General features: G+C 48.8%; 1 protein-coding gene across 4 annotated transcripts in view; it reads right to left on the bottom strand.

Annotated features, from left to right (window-relative positions):
- Positions 1–22,952, bottom strand: part of NIT2 (nitrilase family member 2) — a 409,012-nt gene that overhangs the window by 136,179 nt on the left and 249,881 nt on the right. For 2 of the 4 annotated variants that reach the window (XM_085622465.1, XM_085622464.1), the window contains exons 6-7: positions 21,437–21,511; positions 7,447–7,525 (exon numbers count right to left, since the gene is read on the bottom strand). In XM_085622465.1, coding sequence (XP_085478591.1) covers positions 7,447–7,525; positions 21,437–21,511 — 154 coding nt within the window. The remainder of the gene's footprint in view (positions 1–7,446; positions 7,526–21,436; positions 21,512–22,952) is intronic. The other 2 variants (XM_085622466.1, XM_085622467.1) reach the window with 1 other exon arrangement.

Below are 22,952 nucleotides of genomic sequence, written 5' to 3'. Positions count from 1 at the left end.
ATGATTTATTTCTATATTGTTTAGAGAAGATAAGTATCGCATTACCCTGCAACTCAGCTGGTCCATGGCCTATTTATGGGAGGATTTATTAGAAGATGTTTAGATTCCGTTGAGGTAGAGAAGATCTTTGCTCAAACAGGGACTGTGTGCATATTTCTCCTCCCATTCCAGCGTACGGAGTAATCATCCCCTCTTGTGTTATGACTATAGATCTGTGCAGAATGAATGTTGGTGTTATGGGCCCCACCAATGAATGAGTGTATGAATGTTGGAAGATCTGTGGTCTCGCTGTTGGGATTTTAGCACTCTGCGCTGGATCAGGGGCATAAAACTCCACTAGGCACCAGGGATCTATTTCTTTTGCAATGGGTCAAATTTCTGTCTTCTGTTTTCTGCTCCACTTAGGGACAGATTGGCCTGGCAGAAAACCCCACCAGATCCCTTGGGCATCTATCTCGGCCCTATTTTAAGGCCCATCTAGCAAATTGACGATTTGGGTAGTGACATAGCGTGTTATAATGTTAATTGTTTTAAATCTTGCGAATTGCAATTGAAACATTTTATTTCTCCTTTTTATTCTAGTTCAAGGCTTTTGCTTTTTAGACTTATGTTCCAGGTTGTGGTTTCATTACTGGTGTTTTTTCAGTTTGTGTAGTTACATGTGTTTGGTAAGAGAAATATTTTTGTACTATTTACTCTAAATGAGTTTCATTTCCCTGGATGAATGTGTTTTTTGCAAATGGTGCAATAATAGAAGTAGGTTTGGCTTCTGTTTTTTAGTGTCAAAATCTTTTTGCTTGTGTGCTCGATGTGTATTTTGTTGTCTTGTGAGTAATTGGTTTTGTTTTTTCTTTCTAGTGGGATAGCGCTGCTTTTTGCTGTGTCTCTGCAGAGTAGGTGCTGGTGAGTGTAGCTATATTTGGCAAGTGAGTCATATTGTTTTTGAGTATATAGATCTTTGTGATAAAGCCACACTTTGGGCCATATGTATTAAGCCTTTTTCCCCTTTGCGAATGGGAAAAAGCCTTTTGGGATGTATCATCCCAAAAGGCCATCGCAAAATAGAGAATTGCAAAATTTGCGATTCTCTATTTTGCGAATGCAATTAAGAATTGCAAATTGCGATTCCTTAAATGCAATTCTGGAAGCACCAGAAATGAGCTATTTGGCCTTAAGGAATCGCAAATTACCACCAACTTCACGTTGGTGGTAATTTGAGATTTTCTTTAAAAAAGCACTTTTTTGATTTTTTATAAGTGCCATAGGTCGCACATACATGTCCTTAGGTCATGTATGTGCGCCAAATGTGCACACATGTATATTTCTGGTGTGCAACAGGGTGTCCTTTTGGCACCCTTTCAACCTTGAAATTGCATTCTCTATTTGCGATTCTCTAATTTAATAATCGCAAACTGAGAATGTCTTCCCATTCATTCCTATGGGCCTCCTAGCCCATAGGAATGAATGGGAAGGCATTCCTTATTTGTGAATCTCAATTTGCGATTCGCAAATAAGGACTATGTAGGATTCGCAAAAATTTTAGCAAATCCTACATACATTGCATTTTGCGATTCTCTAATTGAGATTATCTAAAAATCGCAATTTGAGAATTGCAAAACTCTTTTTTGATACATATGGCCCCAAGTTTATTACTTATTTTGCACAGTGTTGGTTGTTGTTGACTTGTTTGTGAAGTCTCTTTTCTTTGTAAGGATTATGGCTAGCCGCAGGAATACTGCTCAGCAGGTTGTTGGTATGCTTTTTGAGTCTTCCTCCGACCATGGTTCAAAGACTGACTCTGCATCTGAGGCAGAGGAGGCAGTGGAATATTGTCAGTGAGTTTTCTGTCCATGAGGAATCATCGGATGATGAAGCCATTTTAAGTGCAGACGAAGTGCCTGTCTTAGAGGAGGACATTGATGTGCCGATAGTGCAGCAAGAGGAATCTGGGTTGCAGCCTGGGGCTGCAAGGCCTCCCATTGGAAGTGCGGACCTCTGTGTTGCCCCAGGCATGGTGCAGCCAACATTGTCAGACTTAACTGGTTTTCCAGAGTGTAGAGTGACTACTGAAAACTTTTTGCCTATACATTTTTACCAGTTGTTTATGGACGATGTATGTTTGGCAGAGATTGCGGAGCAGACTAATTTGTATGCTGAACAGTATTTGAGGGACAACAGTGCCAGCCTTAGGCCCCACTCTAGAGCTACCCGGTGGACTCCCACAAATCTAGAAGAGATGAAGAAGTTCTTTAGTTTAACTTTTTTTGATTGGCTTGCTAAGAAAGCCATTGATGTCTTCATATTGGTCTACTAGTCCCTTGATGGTAATGGCTATATTTCCGGCAGTCATGAGCCATGATCGGGTATTTGCTGCATTTTGTTGTTAATGGTTGAGCATTGCCATGAGATCACTCTGATTGTGACCGTCTTTTTAAGATTTGGCCTGTCATTGATCACTTTAAAAATCGATTTTCTGAGATCTATGCTCTAGGGAAAGAAATAGCTTTGGATGAGTCTTTGATCTTGTTCAAGGGCCATTTGTTTTTTAGGCAATACATTCCTAGCAAGAGGGCACGCTATGGAATTAAGATGTACATGCGGTGTGACAGTAGGACTGGATATATCTATAATTTCAGGGTGTACACCAGTAGGATTCCAGGATTGACCACCTGGTTGTCTGTCCACTTTTGGAGTGACTGAGAAAATTGTGTGGGAACGTGGTAGAGGATTGCTTAACAAAGGTCACCATTTATATGTAGATAACTTCTGCACTGGTGTGTAGTTGTTCAGGGAATTGGCCAAAGTGGACACTGTTGCTTGTGGCACAATCCGCTCTAACCGTAAAGGTTTCCCCAAATAACTTGTTTGTCAAAAGCTTGTGCGGGGACAGTGCAGTGTGTTGCGTAGCGAGGAACTTCTAGCTGCGAAGTTTGCAGACAGGAGAGATGTCTACGTGCTAACTACCATCCATGATGAAAGCACTTCACCTGTGACTGTTTTGGGGTCAGGTTGCTGAAGTGTGCAAACCTGTGTACATTTTAGACTATAATAGGCACATGGGTGGTCTGGATAGAGTAGATATTCGTAAGGCTTACATTTAGTATAAGAAGTTGGCTGTCCATCTTTTCCACTTGGCAACCTTTAATGCTTTTGTTGTATTTAAGGAGTGTTGTCCCGTGTCAACAATGACTTTTGCTAAGTTGCAGGAGTCTGTAATAGGCAGCCTTGTTGTAGTGGAACAGGCAAATGTTCCTAGAGTTGTAGTGGTGGAGGATGTAGCTAGATTGAAAGATTTGTGAAAAAATGTCTAATGTAATTTGTTTGCGTACTTACTTATAGGTGTCTCCTATATATTTCTGCGTCCTGATGATGACCCTGTTTTAAAAATCTAAGTCCATGGGTCGAAACGTCAACAAAAACATTATATGTGGACTGTTTTTCAAGAAACTGATGTTGGCTATCAACGCACGCTTAGAGGAGGTTGATCTCCAACACTCTATTATCCCCATCAGCCACATGTATTTATTTCTGTACACAGCACGTATGCCCTTTATGCACTTATAGTCACTTTCACTGCGCCGTCAACCCCCTTTTTTTTGGAGCACCTTGTGTTCGATAGAGCAAATATAAGTTTTACCTACCCGTCAACAATCAAAGAAAAAGTTGCTAAATTAAAATAAAAAGATAAATATGTCATGCTAAGTTATTTGTGTTAGAGGTGTTTGTATCCCCTTCTTGACACTTTGCCGTGTAGGTCAAGGGCTACACTTTCCCCATAGGGACCAACTTTTTGTTAAAAATAGATTGAAAGATTGCCACTTTCCTGATCACATTCGTCCCACGCCCTCAAAAGACTTTCCCAGTAGGAGATGTAGAGTCTGTTGGCGATGAGGTACGAGGAAGGAGACTCGTATATCCCGCCCCAAGTGGCCTTCTAACCCAGTGCTGTGTGTACCTGCTTGTTTTATAATGTACCACACGCAAAATAATTTTTGGGAGCCTCGATGAGTGGTAAAGTGAACTGCCTAGTCTGTATTGTTTTATATTTTTTGTTCAGTTTCAAGGTTGGCATTAGTTTAATGTATTTAGTTTCCAATTTTGTGTTAGTATTTACAATTTGTTTGTGTTTTCTTTTTTGTATAAAAAAAAACTAAATGTGAAAGCGGTGTGTGTAGGCTGGCGCTTAGCTGGCGGTGTGTGTGGACTTGCGCTTGGCTGGCGGTGTGTGTGCACTGGCACTTGGCTGGGTGTGTGAACTGGCGCTTGGTTGGCAGTGGGCGTGAAATGGCGCCTGACTGGCTGTGCGCGTGCACTGGCGCTTGGCTGGCGGGGTGCGTGGTCTGGCGCTTGGCTGGCGGGGTGCGTGGACTGATGCGTCCCAGCACATATGTCCTACCACTCAGTGTTCCCCTTGTTCTCCCGAGTAAAATGATACCTCGCTTGTGTGGATGGGAAAAAGGCTAAATGTTTTTTTTAAAATACGTTTTTAGCTGATTCTGCATTGGACAGTCCAAAAGTGAGGTATCATTTTACTCGGGAGACCAAGGGGAACGCTAGGTAGTAGGACATTTGTGCCGGCACAGTGATGCCACACACAAATGTGTGGTAAAAGGGATTTTTTCAGCTAAATTTGAGGTTTGCACAGGATTCTGGGTAGGAAAACGTATGGGGATCCACGCAAGCCATACCTCACTGGACTCCCCAGGGTTTCTAGTTTTCAGAAATGTGTAGGTATGGTAGGTTTCCCTAGATGGCCGCGAGCCTGGGGTCAAAACCCAAGATGCCCCCCCTGCAAAACCAGGTCGTTTTATGATAGGTAATTTTGAAGACTCCACAGAACGATTTGGGCCATTTCCTGTTGCGGCCATCACGCCTACCCTCACAAGTGAGGTACCATTTTTATCGGGAGACCTGGGGGAACGCTGGGTGGTAGGAAATTTGTGTCAGCCAGGTGATCTACCAACTTTCCCACACAAACATTTGAGAAAAACTAAATTTTTTCAGCAATATTTGAGGTTTGCTGGGGATTCTGGGTAGTGAAACGTTGGGTGATCCACGCAAGCCATACCTCACTGGACTCCCCAGTGTATCCAGTTTTCAGAAATGTGAGGGTTTGGTAGGTTTTCCTAGATGGCCGCTGAGCCCGGGGCCAAAAGCCCAGGTGCCCCCCTGCAAAACCAGGTTGTTTTATGATGGGTAATTTTGATGCCTCCACAATACGTTTAGGGCCCTTGTCTGTCGCGGGTACTTGACCCACCCACATGAGTGAGGTATCATTTTTATCGGAAGACTTTGGAGAATGCAGGGTTGGTGGACGTTTGTGGACCCACACAGATTCCAGAACTTTCCATCACAGAAATGTGGGTAAATGTGTGTTTGTTTTTTTTTTTACACAAAGTCTGAGGTTTGCAAGGGATTCTGGGTAACAGAACCTGGTGAGAGCCACACAAGTCACCCCATCCTGGATTCCCCCGAGTGTCTAGTTTTTAAAAATGTATAGGTTTGCTAGGTTTCCCAAGGTGCCAGCAGAGCTGGGTTCAAAATCTACAGCTAGGCAATTTGCAAAAAAAGGGTCAGTTTTCACTGTAAAAACATTGGGGTGTCCACATTGCATTTTGGGCTGTTTCCTGTCGCGGGCATTAGGCCTACCTACATAAGTGAGGTACCAATTTTCTCGGGAGACTTGAGGGAACATAGAGTTGTAGAGCAACTGTTATAACCTATTGACTTTCGATGCATTTCTGCCTTCCAAATGTAAAAATGTGTAAAAAAGAAGTCACTTTGAAGAATGCCCTATAATTCAGATGCTAGTATGGGTACCCACAATTTTGGAGATGTGCAAGTAGCTAGATTATAAACTTTATATTTTGTTCCCATTTCAGAAATACATAGGTGTCTGTCATACCGATGATTTTTCACAGTTTATATTTTCACAAATGAATTGCTATATACCCGGTACATAATAGAAAACCATTGCATGACGCTGCTTAGTTATTGGCTCTGGGTTCGTCGGGTTCTTGGTGAACCTACAAGTCCTATATATCCCCACAACCAGAAGGTTCCAGCGGATGTAACAGTATATTGCTTTCAATAATCTGTCATACTTAGTAGAAGATACAGGTCAAAACGTTGGCACAAATGGCTGTTTTTTTCAACTCATTTTCAATTTTTCCTTTTTTCAACTGTTAGTTTCTATAAAATAATCTTGACGGATCTACACAAGTGCTAAATTGCTGAAATCAGAATTTTGTCTACCATTTTGAAATGTATAGCTTTCCCGAATCCATTATTGCTTTCATACCCATTTCTACAATTAACTGGAAGGAGGTTGAAGGCACAAAAAATAGCAAAAATAGGCTTTGTTCCAGTAAAATGCCAAAACTGTGTAAAAAATGTAGTTTTCTGACAAAAGTCTGTCAGTCCCTGAAAGCTGGGTAGATGGTGATTTCAGCACCACAAACCCTTTGCTGATAAAATGCAGGGAAAAAAACAGATATTTTCATCTGCAGCACTTTGTTCCTATTTTTCCACGAAAAAACCAAAATGTAGCTGTATTTTGAATAATTTCAGGGTCCCCTCCAGAGGAATCAACAAACCCTGGGTACCTTTAAAATCTCCATGATGTTGAAAGAAAAGGACGCCATTTGGTGTGGATACCTTATAAGTTCAAAATGTTACAGGGGCCTAAGCGCGAACTACCCCAAATAGCCAGAAAAAAGGCTTAGCACAGGGGGGAAAGGCCTAGCAGCGAAGGGGTTAAGAACCACCCAAAGATCATACAAAACATTAGCTTAGAGGTGCCATAAACAGCGGTCTTCATCCAGCATCAATTGTATGATCACCTACAGCAGTGCTATAGTCAGCACGAATGACATAGTTCAAATCGCCATCTGTTGCTAGGAACATGTTAACACAGTGTGAGTGAAATGAGTCCCAGGAACTCCATCTTTGATTCAAATGAAAATGATGACCCTTGATTGCACAAGTGGTTCTGTTCAAAAAGGAAAAGGGTAAAACATAACTATCCAAGCCTAAGGTTGTGTGCTCGAGCCCCGGACGGTCAATTTTGTCTTTTTCCTTTTGTTTCTCAAAGAGTAGTGAAAATCTTCTCGAAAGATTATAAATTAGTTACTGAATGTTTCAGCTACTGTTCCTGCCCATTGTCCTCCTTAACAACTCAGAAAAAGCTTGGCAATATTACTCCTTGGCTGAACCTTCTTGGAGCCAAATATCTGCATTGAAGTACTCACAGGAGTGAAGCTAGAAGCATGAGGAGGTTTTCAATTTGTAGGTGCAGGACAGCACCGACCAGACTTGCTTCCAAAAGTATGGCCAACATTCCTAGAACTTTCTGGAGACTCTTTGCAATGGATCAGTATGAGTGGATGATGAATTGACTCTTGCACCAAAGCTGTACATTTATAGCAAGAACTATTTTCCATTTACCTGCTCCTTTGCAGCAACTCCCAATGCGCAGGTCCTGTTGTCATATTAAAGGCACCTGGATATACCAGAAGCTGGCAACCTAAACACAGTAAAGCACAACAAATCAGCAACACATTTCACAGCACAAGGATACTTTTAAATATCCAAACTCCTTATAGGAGACCAGCAAACCTTTGTATTTAATGAGTCCGAAATATTAATTTAACCGTGGAATGTGCCATGTTTTATTTGAAGTATAATTAGAGATGCCGTTGGATCTATGTTGCCTTGTCACAAAATAAAAGTGAGTAATTGTAATCCTAAATTGATAGCTCAAGTACATACAGAGGATATCTCTAAACTATAAAGTAGACAAAATAAGACAGTTAAGTCAATTGATGGCTAGAGAAATGACAACTCAAGGACATTGGACAATGATATCAGCCAACAAAACTGACTTTTCTCTGAGGCAATTCAAGAAACGTTAACGATTATTTTGCGGAATTTAATATCCTACAAGAAATAAGGGGTGACCATGCGCCTGTAGTGGAGAAGGTGGGATGATGGCAGTCCGTTGTGAGAAATGATCTCGCAGATGTCTATTGAGTTTAAAACTGCAAATGTTAACATGTGTACTTTTTTACATACTTTGTATCCTCTGTAAAGTATGTCAAAACGGTTATTGATGGAATTTCTCTTTTGGGTTTTCCAGCACCTCTGTAACCTAATGTTAATGTCTTTCAAAAACCTTCCCAATTCCCTTTGTAAACCTTCACCCATGCTTTTGTAGCCTGTTCTCAGTGGTACATAATTGCATTTATCTATGTAAAACGGGCCACTACTGTCGGGATCAGGCACATAAATCTCGCCAAATAATAAAAATTCAAGGTCAAAAACTGAAAAATAGTGAACTTTACATAGAACAAAGAACGGTTATACATTTTTACAGAAACAGTGAAATACATCGAATAGTGGAATAAATAAATTCAGAATTTGATAAGGTGAAAAGAGAGAAATTAGTTTTCTGCCCTCTCCTGAAGGACAGAGGTTCTGTTGCATTCTTAGGTGAGGGGGAATGGAGTTCCAAAGATTAGTTACAGCAGTAGTAAAGGACTGTGACAGGGTTACAAATGGTTTGAATTCTAGGGTTTCCATGAATGAAGCCCCATAGTCTACTGGAGATAGCAAGCTGGCCAGATATGGTGGATGTTCCTGATGGAGAGCCTTCTACAGAAGGCAATATAATTTAAATTTGATCCGAAAGGCAAGTAGCATTAGATGACTTGAGAGACAAACTGCCTGAGGAGAACACCTACTTCGCTGATTGCTCCATGCGTTTGGACTCTCTGTCTGCCTAGGTAGAAGGGAATGACCCTTCCACATGCATTCGAGGAGCACAACGCCTGGACTACCAAACTTTACAAAGATGGATGAGTGGACAGAAAAGCAGGATCCCCTGGAGCCACCTTATGCCTCCTTGCCACAGACCTGGACACCGTAGGAGCGGTCATCAGCTTCTACCACTTATCAAGGATGGGCTCAGTCAAAGACTTGTTGAAAGGTAGCAAAGTCTCAGAGACAGAAGAAGGGGAATGGAGCACCTCCGTCAAAATATTAGACTTCAACTCTGCTGTGGGCAGAGTCAACTCCAGCAGATCTCCTGCCTTCCTGATCACAGAGTAATAAGAAGTCACTTCTTGAGTTGAAAGACCTCTTGGAGATGAGAGCTCCCATACAGGAGATGTATCCAGGCCACTAACTTCCTGCAGACCTTCGAACTCCTGATCAGGGTCCACAATCTCCCCTTCCTCAGCCTCATGTTGTTCCTGGTACTCCTCCTCCTCCATCAACCTCTGTGCCTCTCTTCTAGACCTCATTCTTGGAACCGGCATCGGAGGTGCCAGATGCAGCGCCGGTGACTTCGGGATTGGCGTCAAAGGAAGGTCTACCGGTACAGTAGTAGATGCCGGTCGAGGTCGAGACAGCGCCAGGGAAGATCTGCCCAGGGGTACTCGTCCCTCCAGAGATTGTACCGGCGTCAAGAATTTCGGCGTCGCGAGAGGCCAACTCCCTGGAGCCATCAGCATTAACAGGCCAGATAAGTGCCTGAGGGAAATGAGGTGGCAAACCTCCCTGGGAGTAAGCCAGTGGACCCATGGGGCCAACTGGTGCACCTGTAGGGTTTGCTGCTCTGGCGAACAAGCCAAATATCGCATTTAGGAAATGTGAAGGATCCATATCCGGAGTCGGTAAGGCAGGATACCCTGGATCGGTATAGCAGGCTCCTAGAACGCTAGAGGAGGTGTCACATTTGGCTCTTGTTGTGGTGCCGGAGACCCTGGAGCCAGAGATGGAGTGGACGGCACCAGTAGAGGTGTTGCTACTCTTGGCGCCGGCGGAGTCACCACTCTTGGAGCCGGAGACGGGGCTGGAGACACCTCAGGGGAAGGAGACGGACAGGCTTTGTCCTTCCAATGACGCCAAGGAGCCGGAGACACCGACGTTGGCGTCTCATCTTTCGAATAACAACACCGGGACAAATGGTGCCGCTTCATCTTATGCTTCCTCGACAACTTCGAGGTATGCAGAGTCGGTGACTTGGATCAGGACCTCGACCTTCTCCGACCCCTTTTTTGCTTCTTGGCTTTGGCCATGAACAATTTGGCTTCCCTCTCCTTTATGTTTAAAGTATTTTATTCAGTCAGTGTGTCACATCCGAACTCACATACAACAATACAGGATCGGCAAATGAAAAGAGGCAAAAGTTCGGCCTGACAGTACATTTCAATACAAGCGTTCCCCGCCCCCCCAAACGTCCCAATGCCCCCCCTAACTCCCCCCCCACCCACCCCACCCACCGTCCAGTGCGCTACTAACGTGCAGCCCATCTCCCAAAGCTATAGGTAATTGGGGAGGAGGGTCGCGACCCACTCACTGATCCGGCGCTGGCGGACTCGTAAGCCGCAGGAGGCGAAGGTACCTCGGACAGGTGAGCTCCCGAAACTCTGTGAGCAGCAGAGAGTGGAATGGTTGCCACAGTTCATTAAATTGCGTTACATCCCCAGCCACCACCAAAGACAATTTCTCCATCCCCAGCACGTGCCATAGTCTATGGAGCCAGCCCGTTATCGCGGGGACTGTGTCTGTACGCCAGTATATCAAGATATTCTGAACTGCAGAGCCGAGTGCAATGGCGATCTGCCTGCCTCTTCTGGACTTAAGGGGATACATTAGCTCATTTGGGAGTCCTAGCAGGGTATAGGCCGGGAAGCGCGGGAGCTCTATGCCTAAACGCAAATCAATGTCATCCAGCACTTCCTTCCAGTAGGCAGTTAAGAGGGGACAGTCCCAGAGAATGTGCGTGAGCGTTCCCAGTTGTCCGCACCCTCGCCATCATGTATCTGTCTTACTATGATCGAACTCATGAATCCGCTCAGGCGTATAATACCAGTACGTGGACACTTTAGTGAAAGTGTCAGTGAGGCCCATATGGTATGCTGAGTGGCGCGCCCTGTAAGATATGTGGTCCCAGTCCTTGTGGCTCAGTGTCCTCCCAAGCTCCCGCTCCCATCGAACCCTCCCTGGATTGTGGAAATGCGTTGAAGGTAATTGCAGAAACTTATACAGGTCCGAGATTAGCTTCGAGTCCGATGTACGGGACACCTGCCATCTCTCACACGGTAAGAGCCTCCTATCCGCCACATCCCTCACCTGTGGTTGAAGGGCCCAGTGCCGAACCTGCATATAATGGTGTCTCTCCGTTTCGGAGAATGAGAAGTCCAGCCGAAATTGTGTGAACGGGATGACCCCCTCGGGGCCATACAGGTGATATAATGCTCTACAGCCCGCCTGCCGCCAATGCGTGAAGGCTCCCCTCTCCATCCCAGGAGTGAAGGCCGGATTGTCCACTAGCGGCGAAAGCGGCGAGGGAAACGTGGTGAGGCCATATCTAAGGTAGGTCGCATCCCAGACCCGCAGAGGTACCCTAGTAACGAAGGAGGCGTAAAGGTTCCTAGGCCGGTGGGACCGGTGTAGGAACGGTATCTCCTGCAGAGGTCGCCCAGCCACCGCTTGGTCCTGGAAAAGCCAATGCTTATCCGACTCCCACCTGCACCATTCGACCAGGTACCTCAACTGCGCCGCCTGAAAGTATTTACGGAAGTCGGGAATACCTAGGCCCCCAGCGTCAGGGGACAAAAGGGAGAGGGTCCTACGTAGCCTAGGCTTTTTCCCCTGCCAAATAAACCGGGCCACGTCCGACTGTAGCTGCTGTATCCACCCCTTAGGCGGCGGCAGCGGCAGGGCCCTGAATAAGTAGAGTACCTGCGGCAGGATCGTCATCTTGACGGCAGCAATCCTACCTAACCAGGCAGGAATGCGGCGATTCCAGCGGCCTAGCTCGCTCTTGATCTTGGTACCCAAGGCCGAGTAATTGGCCGAAACCATAGCGGACAACGTAGGGGCGATCTGAATCCCCAAATAAGGTATCGCCTCTGAGGACCAAAGTAACGGGAACCTGTCCTGCAAATATGCCTTCGTGTCCGTCGCCAGGGAGATATCCAAAGCCACCGACTTCCCCATATTTACTTTGAAGCCCGAGACCGCGCCGAACGCCGCCAATTCTTCCATACAGGCTGGAAGCGATGTCCGGGGTGTAGCCAATGTAAAGATGACATCATCAGCGTAGATGCTGATCGCATGGGTAAAGCCTCCCATCCGTATCCCCTCCACCACCGGCCGCGTCCGCACCCGTTGAGCAAACGGCTCCATGTAGAGAGCAAAGAGCAGGGGCGAAAGCGGGCAGCCCTGCCTGGTACCTCTCTCAATGGGGAAGGCCGCAGAGGTGTGGCAGTTAACCCGGACCACTGCCGAGGGCTCCCTATAGCAGTTAAGGATCATGGTACGGAACCGCTCCCCTATACCCGCCTTCACCAGCACTTGTTCCAGGAAGGGCCAATGCACCCAGTCGAACGCCTTTTCCGCGTCCACCGTGAGCATCATCCTCTCACCCGGGATCCGGGAAGCCTTTTCCAGCAGGTGGACCACTCGCTTCGTATTATCCACCGTCTGCCGCCCCAGAACGAAGCCCGCCTGATCCGGGTCGACAAGGTCGGGCAGATGAAGCGCCAGGCGGCGTGCCAAAATTCCAGTATAGAGTTTCAGGTCGACATTCAGGAGAGAGATCGGCCAATAAGAACCACAGTGCTTAGGGTCTTTCCCCAGTTTGGGGATGACCGTGATGGAAGCCCTCAAGAGGTCAGGTGATATGGCACCGGGTTTCACAAAGGAGTTGAAGAGGCGGGTGAGGATGGGGGCTAACGACCCGCAGAATGTCTTATAGAAGAGTGCCGAGTAGCCATCGGGCCCGGCGCTTTGCCGTGCTTGAGTCTGGCAATGGCCGTCACCACTTCCTCTATGCTAATGGCCCTGTCCAGGTGGTCCGCCTGTACAGGGTCCAGGGCAGGCAGAGTGACCGAGTCCAGATAGGAGGTCATAGCCGGTACATCCGTCGGGTCACCCGTGTAGAGGCTCCCGTAAAACCCTCGAAACACGGCCGAGATGCATGCGTCATCTGTTACTGCACCGCCCGTGGGGTCAGAGAGTTCCTTCACCGACTGGCTCTGCCGGGTGGCCCGGAGTCTATTGGCCAAGAGCTTGCTACAGCGGTCCCCCCCAGTATAAAAAGCGTGGCGCAATCGGAGGGCCACATATTCCGCCCGGTCCACATCCAAGGCAGCAAGAAATTTCCTCGCTTTTTTGAGCTGCCGCCAAATCCTCGGAGCCCACGTCCTGCGGTGGATCAGTTCCAGCTCACGAACTCTGTCAGTAAGCTCATCCCTCTTTAGCTTGCGCTCCCTATTTTCGGCCGCGGAGATTGACAAGAACTCCCCGCGGAGGACCGCCTTCAGAGCTGCCCACTGAGTGGCTCTGGTGGTATCTGTGTTATCATTGTGTGCCAGATATTCCCTAAGTACCCGCCCAATACGGTCCGTTACCGCTTTCCTGTGTAGTAGAGTATCCCGAAGGTGCCAGACCCTCTCTGGGGCGGCAGACGGCGGCAAGCAAAAGGAGGCCTCAACAGGGGCATGATCCGACAAGAAAATAACCTCCATGTCCACAGCGGACGCCAGGGCCTGCACCGGGGAGGTGACCAGAAAATGGTCAAGCCTCGCATATGTCTTGTGCGCATGGGAGTAGTAGGAGTAATCCCTGGCCACGGGGTGCTTCTGGCGCCAGAGGTCCCGAAGGTCCACCTCCGCAAGTCTAGCCTTACAGTCGGCTGAAAATTCCCCAACTTGCGGGGAACGCTGCACCGATCGGTCGACCACCGAATCAAAGACCATGTTAAGGTCGCCCCCTAGGATGACATGCCTATCCGGCGAGGCCGAAATCTCCTCCACCGCAGACTGCAAGAACCGCTCCTGTCTATCATTGGGGCTATAAAGGGAGCCTATCGTGAATGGAATGCCCCCCACCTGAAACCTATGTGCCAACAGCCTCCCTTTTATCTCTGCTAGTTTGTGGATGTGTTCCCCCCGGAAATGTCGAGCCACTAGAATCGCCACCCCAGCTGTCTTGGCAATACCGGAAGAGAAAAACTGCGTCGGGAATTTACAAGAGCGTAGCCTATGTGTATCCTGTGGTAACAGGTGGGTTTCCTGAAGAAGGCATATGTCCGCCCGGGTGTTTTCTAACAAGGAAAGCACCACTCGCCGCTTAACTGGATTGTTCAGACCCCTGACATTCAGGGTCACGATCTTAAAGGTATGAGGAGGCATAGTAAGAAATCTGTAGAAAGGCGCTAGCGTCCTGCGTGGCAATCATAGTGAGCAGGCACACTCCCCCCCACTCAAACCGCCAGTCAGTCTCCCAAAGACAGTATGCAAAGCCGCTCCCCCCTGCGCTGCGCGGCCTAATACCAATCACCAGCCCCAATGTGACCAGGTCTCCCCCCCCACACCCCCCAACCCCACAATCCACCTCCTCGTGCGCCTCCTTATCGGCACAAAGCACGACAAAGTTGAGAAACACAGGCCAAGCAACAGCTCCGGACATAGCGCACTGGACAACTCCCACCCCCACACCCACACCCAACTCCCCCGACCCCCCCCCCGCACCCCACCACCCCAAAACAACCCCAACCCCCCCTCCCAGTCCCCCAAGCCCCACTCCAAACTCCCCGGTCCCCCGCCCAATCCTCCTTTGATAACATGCAAACAGCCCCACACTTGTCCCCCCCAAGTCCCGAAACTTCAATGTCCAAGTCCTGCTCCCTGGGAAGCAGGTCTTCGGTGAGGTATACTAGTGAACGTCCAGCCACCACTTCCTCCCCGCCCGCCCCCGCCCCGCCCGGCCCCCAAACCTGCATAGCAAATAAAGGCTGTGGTAATCTCCCCCCGGAGCTGGCTCACGCAGTCAATGCGACGTCGCTGATGCCTATGGTCCCGGCCACTTCCATTACCGCATCGTCCATGCCGGCCCTGATGGTGGGCGAGTCCGGGCGTGCAGTTCGTCCACGGGGCCGACGCCCCGAGACCCTCCGCCATCCATCCTCCCGGGGGTGCCCCCGCCTCTGCGCGGCCCCCTCGGCCTCCGGCACCTCGATTCCCAGGACCCCACAAGTCTCCTGCAGGGAGCGCAGTTGGTGCATCGTACCATTCCAGCGGAAAATGAGTCGAAAGGGGTGCCCCCAGGTATAGGGCGTTTCATGTGTCCTGAGAAAGTCCGTAGCCACCTTGAACGTTTTACGCTTCTGCAGCGTGATAGCTGACAGGTCCTGGTAGAGGGCCACCGGATGGCCTCGGAAAGTCAGAGGTTGCCGCTTCCGCGCCTCTGTCATGATGCGCTCCTTGAGTGGGAAATCCGGGAGGAAAGCCAGAATGTCCGGGGGCCGCGCCGACGCGCTTCGTTGGGGTCCCACTCTATGCGCTCGGTCGATCCGTATAGGGAACCCATCCGCTTCCCCCAATATCTCACGGAACAGGGCTTGCATACATCCTGCGACGTCTGCCCCCTCGGCCAAGGAAGGAAGTCCGCGGACCCTAATGTTGTTCCGTCTAGACCTATTTTCAAGGTCCTCAGCGTGTGCCTGGAGGTCAATTTGCTGGTCCCGGAGGCGCAGCACTTCCTGTTGCAGTTGTTCAACTTCCTCGTCTCTTCTGCTACCGGCGTCCTCCACCGCGGCCACCCGCTCTCCCAGGCCATCCACCTCCCGGCGCATCACCCGCACCTCACCTGCCACTTCACTCTTCAGAGTTTGGAAATCCTCCCGAAGGGTGCTGAAGAGAGACTCCATAAAGGACCTGGTGAGGGGAGGTTCTCCGTGTCCAGCGCCCCTCCTGAGGTACCAGGGGACTGCTGCCCCCGATCCGCCCGGTGCTGCTGTCGTCCAAGTAGTTCCGGAAGGGTACGCTCCCCCTTCCTCCCTCCCTTGTTGCCAGCCATGGTCGCTGGGGCACGGCCGCTCCCGGACCCACACAGCCACTGGTCCACCTCCTGCAGTCTCCGGCCCCGTGGCGCAACGGGTGCAACTCCCGCCTCCCCTCGGCGCTGGTTCCGGCTCTCCCGCGGGGCCACCCGCACCACCGGCGTGAAGGCCGTCCCGCGTCGCGCTCCTGCCACTCCTTCCGAACTTTCCCACGGCGGGCACCCCTACCTCCGCATCCGACGGCGCAGCTGCGCCGATGCCGGTGCCGTTGGGCCGCAGTACTCTCCGCTCTGTCCCTCCCTGCTGCGGACAGGGGCCTGCGGACCCCAGTCGCCCTCCTGCACCGCCACAAGGGCTCCAAGAGAGAAACTCCGCAGATGGGCGTGAGGGGAGACCGTCTCTCTGTCGCCTCTCCAGCTGGGCCGTTGGCCGCCCCGAATGCACAGCCTTCCCGTCTCCGCCCGCAGGGCCCACTCACTTATGTCCTGGGCAGCCGGCTCTCTGTCGGGGCCCTTCAAGGTCCTGCCCCCCACTCTCCACACTGGCCCACCTTGTCTCCGCAGCGGCGCTCCCCACCATTCGCTGGTTCTTCTGCCGAGGGCCGCTGCCTCCGTGTACCGGGGCCAGTTCCGTTATCTTCCGGGTGGGAGAGGGCGCTCCCCACCCCTGTGTCACCCAGTCGCCTTAGCGGGGGCCCAGCGCCGACGTCCGTGTGTGCTAGGGCTGCACCTGTCCCCCCGGGGCCTCTGGGGGGGATCCGCCGCGCTGCCACCCCTCGCCGCTACCTGCGAAGGAGTCCAACCGTTTACTGGGCCAGGGCCCGCCTCCGTCGGTCGCTGGGTCGCTGTCCGTCCCCTGGGTCAGTAAAGGCAGGGGGCCGCGTCTCGCCGCAGCGCGTCCGCAGGCCTCTCCGGCGCTCCGGGTCTCTCGCGTGATGTGCCGGCCGACGGCAGTCACGTCATGCTCGGCGCGATGCCCCGCCTCCTCGCGGCGCCTCTGCTCTGTCCGCGTTTTCGCCCTTTACCGGGTCTTCCCGGGGGCTGTAAGCTGCGCACCGGCCGGCCCTGGTGCTCCGCAGCTTCCGCTACAGGTCCTCTCGCTGCGTGGGGGGAGATGCAGCGCAGAAACCGAGGCTAGGGGCTCCACGGAGCAGGAGCCGACAGGGAAGACGTCCGTCTACTCCGCCATCTTGGCCACGCCCCCCTTCCCTCTCCTTTAAAGCCTTGGGGTCCATGTGCCTGCATGACGGACACTACCCAATGTCGTGGTCCGACAAGAGACACCACAAACAGTCATCATGAGGGTTAGTAATAGACATCTGACCTTCACATTACCTGCATGACTTGAATCTGGATTTCCTCTGCGTAGCCTTGGTCACTGCTACAAAAATCCGAAGACTTGCAACAAAGAAACTCTCAGAAATGGAGAACCCTGGAAAAAAACGTTACACGTCGACTGCACGCAAAAAAAGGGAACTGACTTCAGTACGCCAACGAGGTCTTTTTTTGTCTCCAATGACGTCACGCGGAGTCGCATGTGGAGCCATTCCATTGTGACATCCTCATCAATGTGGGAGAGCTAAGAAAAGTTTCTGTGGAATGCTGCGCACGGGGGTAATTCAAAAGGTGAGGAATCCACAGGCAGATGTATCCATCAGAAATTCATCTTTGCTGTGCCCTGGTGAGCCTGGGATGATGTATTCTGTACAATGAGACCTGCTTTGGCCAGTCATGATTCTGATATGCTGAGGAAACAAGGAGAGGAGAGATGGTCTAACTCCTATGAGGGAACACTGATGACTATGTTGTGTCCCGAGTCCCCAGTGATGTGAAAGGGTATAGTGGCTTCATCACCTTTCAACAGGCAGACCGAAATGTTTCATGCTCAACATTCTGCAGAGAATGACTGAAATGATTGTTGGCCAACTGCCTAGATTAATGTACAAAGAAGTCACCTAAACTAACTTACAAAGGATCCATGCTGGCTTCAGACTGTGCTAAAAATATAATCCGTCTGCACATGTAACAATCCCTATAAAGCAATTTACATTATTGAGAAACCAAGAAAGGTCACTCTGCTTCACGTGGTCTGGTTCTAAGCATTTCTCCTACCTTACAGAGCCGACATATTTCTGCCTAGGAAAACTTTGAGGTCAAAGGTAAAAAACATTTTAGATACAGAACTCCAGTTGTAGTGTATAGGAGGCTGGCTTGGTATATGGTGCACACATATTTAAGTGATGCACCTTGCACTAATCCAGGAAACCCTTTAGGCGGTTTTAGTGGTCTTTGATAACCATAGAAAGATCTCAAAGTAGCAGCTGTGGAGAGCAGCATTCAGGCTTATCTTGGAGTGTTAAGCAGCTTTTTTTACCAGTTTAATCATGTAGTGTAGGTTAAATGAAAAAGAACCACACAGTGTGTATATGAAAATATGTTTATCTATTTCACAACACTCACTAACACATTGGTATTTCTCCTACCCAGAGATATCAACACAAACACACTTCAATTGCAATAAGGTAAGTAGCACAAAATACAGTGGTCTCCAGGGGGAGACCAAACCATATATTAAGAAAGTGGAATGTGAACTGCAGGAAATGACGGGACTTGGGCTAGAAGACCCAGAGGAGCCGGGGACACCAGAAACCACCCAAGGTAAGCGCCTAGAAACCCCATGGAGGCTGTGTGGAGAGTGGGAACACAGCTGCGTGTCCAATGGAAGTCAATGGAGAAGTCGCGGTTGCAGTTTTGCATAAAGACCCTTCCCAGAGGACCCCAAAGAATTCCCTGGGAGGATGTAAGATTGGAGAGCCACCCCAACCGTGGATGCCCCGGAGACCATGTTACCTACCCCAGGGAAGCCAGGTGCATAGGGGCGAAGAGACATCGGAAACCTTCATAGACAACAATGGAAGACTTGGAGAAAAGTGCCTCTGGAAAAGAAGTTGAAGAAGTATGGTGGAATCCAAGGGTGGATTATGAAAGTGAAGAACCTGCAAGCAGAGGGGACAGAGTCTATGCCACTCTAGAGTGACCAGGAGGCACAGAAGAGCAAAGCCCATCGATGTCAGACGGTTCAGATGAGTGGACTGTGACCTTGTCGCTGCAGCTGTGAGGACCAGGTGATGCTGAGGAAGACCAGGAGATGTACATGAGCTGTCCCACGTTGGATGTCGATGACCAGGAGGTCTGTGTCCCGCGGGAGCACCAACATGCCTTGGTAGCTGCAACTGGCATGGAGAATAAAGAAGGAACAGCTTTAGGACCAGCAAGGTCCAAGGGACTCACCACAAGCAGGAGAGTTGGAGCAGACCCAAGCAAGCAGGGGAGCCTACTGAAGCAGGAAAAGACCCTGAGGAGGACCCACAGGCCAAAAGCACAGGAGTCGCAAGAGGACCTCGAGCAGCTCACCAAGAAGGAAGGCCCACGGTGCAGCGGATGTGGTGAGGATGCTGTACTTGGCAGGAAGAGATGCTGGAGGCAGGAGCTTCTTGTAGCCTGAAGATCTCTGGAGTGCGCAGCCAACAAGCCTTGGCAATGGCAAGTCAATGTGTTGCACAGGGGTTCCTTCCCAGCCTTTCCGACGAGGCCTACAGGCCTCAAAAGTGCAGAAAGGACAGGTCAGGCCTCAAGGGAGTTGCAGAACCACCACCTGTGTGGCTGAGCCTTTCGTAGTCTGAGGGACGTCAGGAGCAGCGGACGGGTCAGCTTTGTTGAGGTGCCTGCAGATGCAGGGGAGTGACTCCTTCACTCCAAGGGAGATTACTTCGGGTGTCCTTGATGCCCACGGGTCTGGTGAAGATTCTGGAAGAAGCACAGACACAGACGACGAAGACGACTTGCAGAACAGCGAGACCAGGAGCAGCAGTAGTCTTCCTTGATGCAGTCTCGGTTCCAGGTGAAGCCAAGCCAAGTCCAAATATCCAGACGGTCCAAGAGTGACATGGTTTCAGGCTTGAGTCTTGTCCCACTATGAATCTAAGGAACCACCCACAGGTATGCTCTTAAGTACCCTAGGGAAAGTGTTGGAACGACTCAGGAGTCCTTCCCAGAGGAGGGGCCGGACAGAGGTGAAGATACTCCTATGTCCTTTGTCCAGTTAAGCACCAGAGAGGGAGCCAGGGGCTCCCTGAACTGGGTCAAACCGGAGTATGCAAGGAGGGCACCAAATGTGCCCTTCAAAGCAGTCTGGTGGTGCTGGCAATACCGATACACTAAGTCCTGTAGGGGATGTAGTCATACCTCCTTATGACAGGAAACCTATTGTTGTACCTTCCCCAGTTCAAGCTTGGCTAAGCAGCAGGAGGGTAAAATTGTGTCTGTGGTCGGTAGCAGCACTAGCTTGCTCTCAGACCCTGAAAGGCTGTTACCAGTAATATAGGGGGGTACTCAAAGGGAGCCCCCCAGTACATTGGGATCATACTTCCAACACTGGAATCTGTGTTGGGGTATGAGTCCAACATGTTTGATGCCAAGCATGACTGGGTTCGGTGCAGCCACTATATAGTTAGACATCTCGTACTGACGGATGTCCACTATATGTATTAAAATAGCTGACCACACTTACAAAGCCTGGAGAATCGACTCTGGGATTTTCAGGGGTGTCCTACGAATGCAGGGGCACCCATAAACTTATAACCAAGTACCTTGCCCTCAGGACTAAAGAGCCTGCCATAGGGGTGACTTATAGTTCTGAAGTGTAGTAACCGCAGATATAAGGAAACATATCTGTTGTGAGAGGTGAAAGCACCAACACATACAGCCTGTAATGGTAGTTCTGTAGTCACAGTTTAAGTGGCCTTCAATGGGTGGCACAATACATGCTGCAGCCCATGGGAGACCCCTGGAGTACCTATGCCCTGGTTACCTCAGTACTCTATTCTAGGGACTTACAATGGTAAACCAGCAGCCAATTGTGGATGTGCAGGAGTACTTACCATGGTCAGTTTACGGAGAAAGCACAGTGACTGGTGTCCTGATTAGAAAGATCCCAGTCAGACTAGTCAGAAACACACTGACACCATGCAAAAAGTGGGGATAGCCATGCTAGAAGGATCCTACCTTCCTACAAAGTTTCCTCTATTTGGATATCGGTACAATATTTATTTTAAATTTTACCTCATTCCTCTCTCCTGTCTATGCACTAACCAACCTCTGACTCAAAATCTGCCAATCAAGGTCAATCTACAATTTTAATTTTCGAATTATTTTAGTGTATACAACCTGCTGTTAAGAACATGCCTCGTTAACTGCGTGCATAATCACAGCAATGCTTCCACAAACTACTGATATTTTTCGAAACTTCTGCAAACCCACCTCAAACAAATCTATCAGTTTCTACCTGTCTATTCTGCCACCCCATTGTTTGTCTATAATTTTACTAGTAAATTCTTCAACTTTTTTTTAACAAAGATAAAAAAATGAAACTTTTGCATTCATGTAAGCTACCGTCTGAATTTTCATGTAGCTACCTTCTGGTAGAAAATCCTATGTACAATAAATGAGCAAAAGTGCAGCATTCCTCCATACACAGCACCTCCCATTACTTAAATTATGTTCAGTTTAAAGCCAGGATTCTTACCTTTTTTGGTATAAATTTGAGCGAGCTCAGCAAATCTGATATCATAGCATATGCCCACACCTACTTTACAGTAAGCTGTTGAGAAAGACGTGTTGGATTTTAGTAAACACTTAACGATTTTATTTTTTGTGTGTTGATTGCAATTTTTTTAAGTTAACATATAAATAAGATGGAGCATCTGGAGTCCTTATCCTAAGATAAGGTTCATACATTTTCTTTAAAAAAAACCAATGTTATACACCTCATAAATATCTATTTAACCATAAGGAACTAGCATCAAATTCAGGAATATTTCGTCAAAGATATATGTTAATGCAACCATGAAAGGCTCAAGAGTGATTACATTTATAGATAACTTCATGGTGAAGAGACCTACAGATATGGAAACACGTGAATACACATGCTTTATTCAAAATTCTCCCCACCATGAGATAAGCTACATGTGATTCAGAGATATTGGCATGCTCGTCTGACATGAGAATCTAGAGACAGAGCACTTGAGCTAAGACAACATTTCAGCCTAAGGATGAAAAAATAAAGTGAATGCAAAAATAATGTGTAGAATTGACAACAGTTATAGATTTTCCAATACTCTAACCGCACACAATTTAGTTATGCATTTTTTTAACTACATGGAAGATCAGCATTAGTTAGTGATGCAACATAATGCTTTTGCACAAGCAACCTTTTCTCCTCCACAGGGCAATAATTGGTCTCTGTGGAAAAGCTGTTCCTTACGTCATCACACCGGAAAGGCAGTCCTGTCAAGTACCACGCATCAGGTGATAGACTAACGCATTTCAGTGTGGTGCTCCGCATATTGCACTGAAATGCATTATCATGCATTATAGGCATAGCGCATCAGCTATGCATTGTCACGCTGAACTGTGGGGCTCTCCAGTATCATAATAAGCATGCAGACCCTCCCCTTCATGCATATACTGACTTACAGTCATTTGGGTTCTACTTGCAAAGTGCTATCCATTCCCAATCCATGCCAGGTTTTGTGAAAGGCAGCCTCCTCAAGCTCGTGCTTGAAGGCAGCCTGCTCATATTTAACACGGTCGCCAGTAGGTAGTTATAGTATAGGCAATCTGCAACATTCTATTCCCAATAAGTCTGGCGCCGGTTGACGAATCTTCGCAAAATTTTCCAAACTTTTGGCCAGCTCCGGTCCGCTCCTATCCTGAAAGTTTCGTGGTGATTCATCAAGCGGGGGCTGAGAAAAAAGGGGGGTCCCAATGCAATTTCCCATAGGACCTGTTGACGTAGCTACAGCCCGAACTGCTGAATGGAATTACACCAAATTTGGCAAAGAGGTAGTCCTCAGTTCAGACTCGTGCCTTTTGCATAAATGGTGTAAATCCGTTCAGTAGTTCCTGAGAAAATTAGAGTAAAAAAGATAGATATATCTATGGCCTCGGAGGATCCGCGCACCCTATGCACACCCTAAGCGCACCCTCTGCGAACCGAGCGCGCACCCTCCCGATCACGCGCTGAATGCTAATTGGCTGTC

Source organism: Triturus cristatus, chromosome 8 (assembly GCF_964204655.1).
Source record: "Triturus cristatus chromosome 8, aTriCri1.1, whole genome shotgun sequence".
In the NCBI taxonomy this organism is placed as follows: domain Eukaryota; kingdom Metazoa; phylum Chordata; class Amphibia; order Caudata; family Salamandridae; genus Triturus; species Triturus cristatus.
The sequence above is the reverse complement of the archived record's forward strand: the minus strand, read 5'-3'. Positions and strand labels throughout refer to the sequence as shown.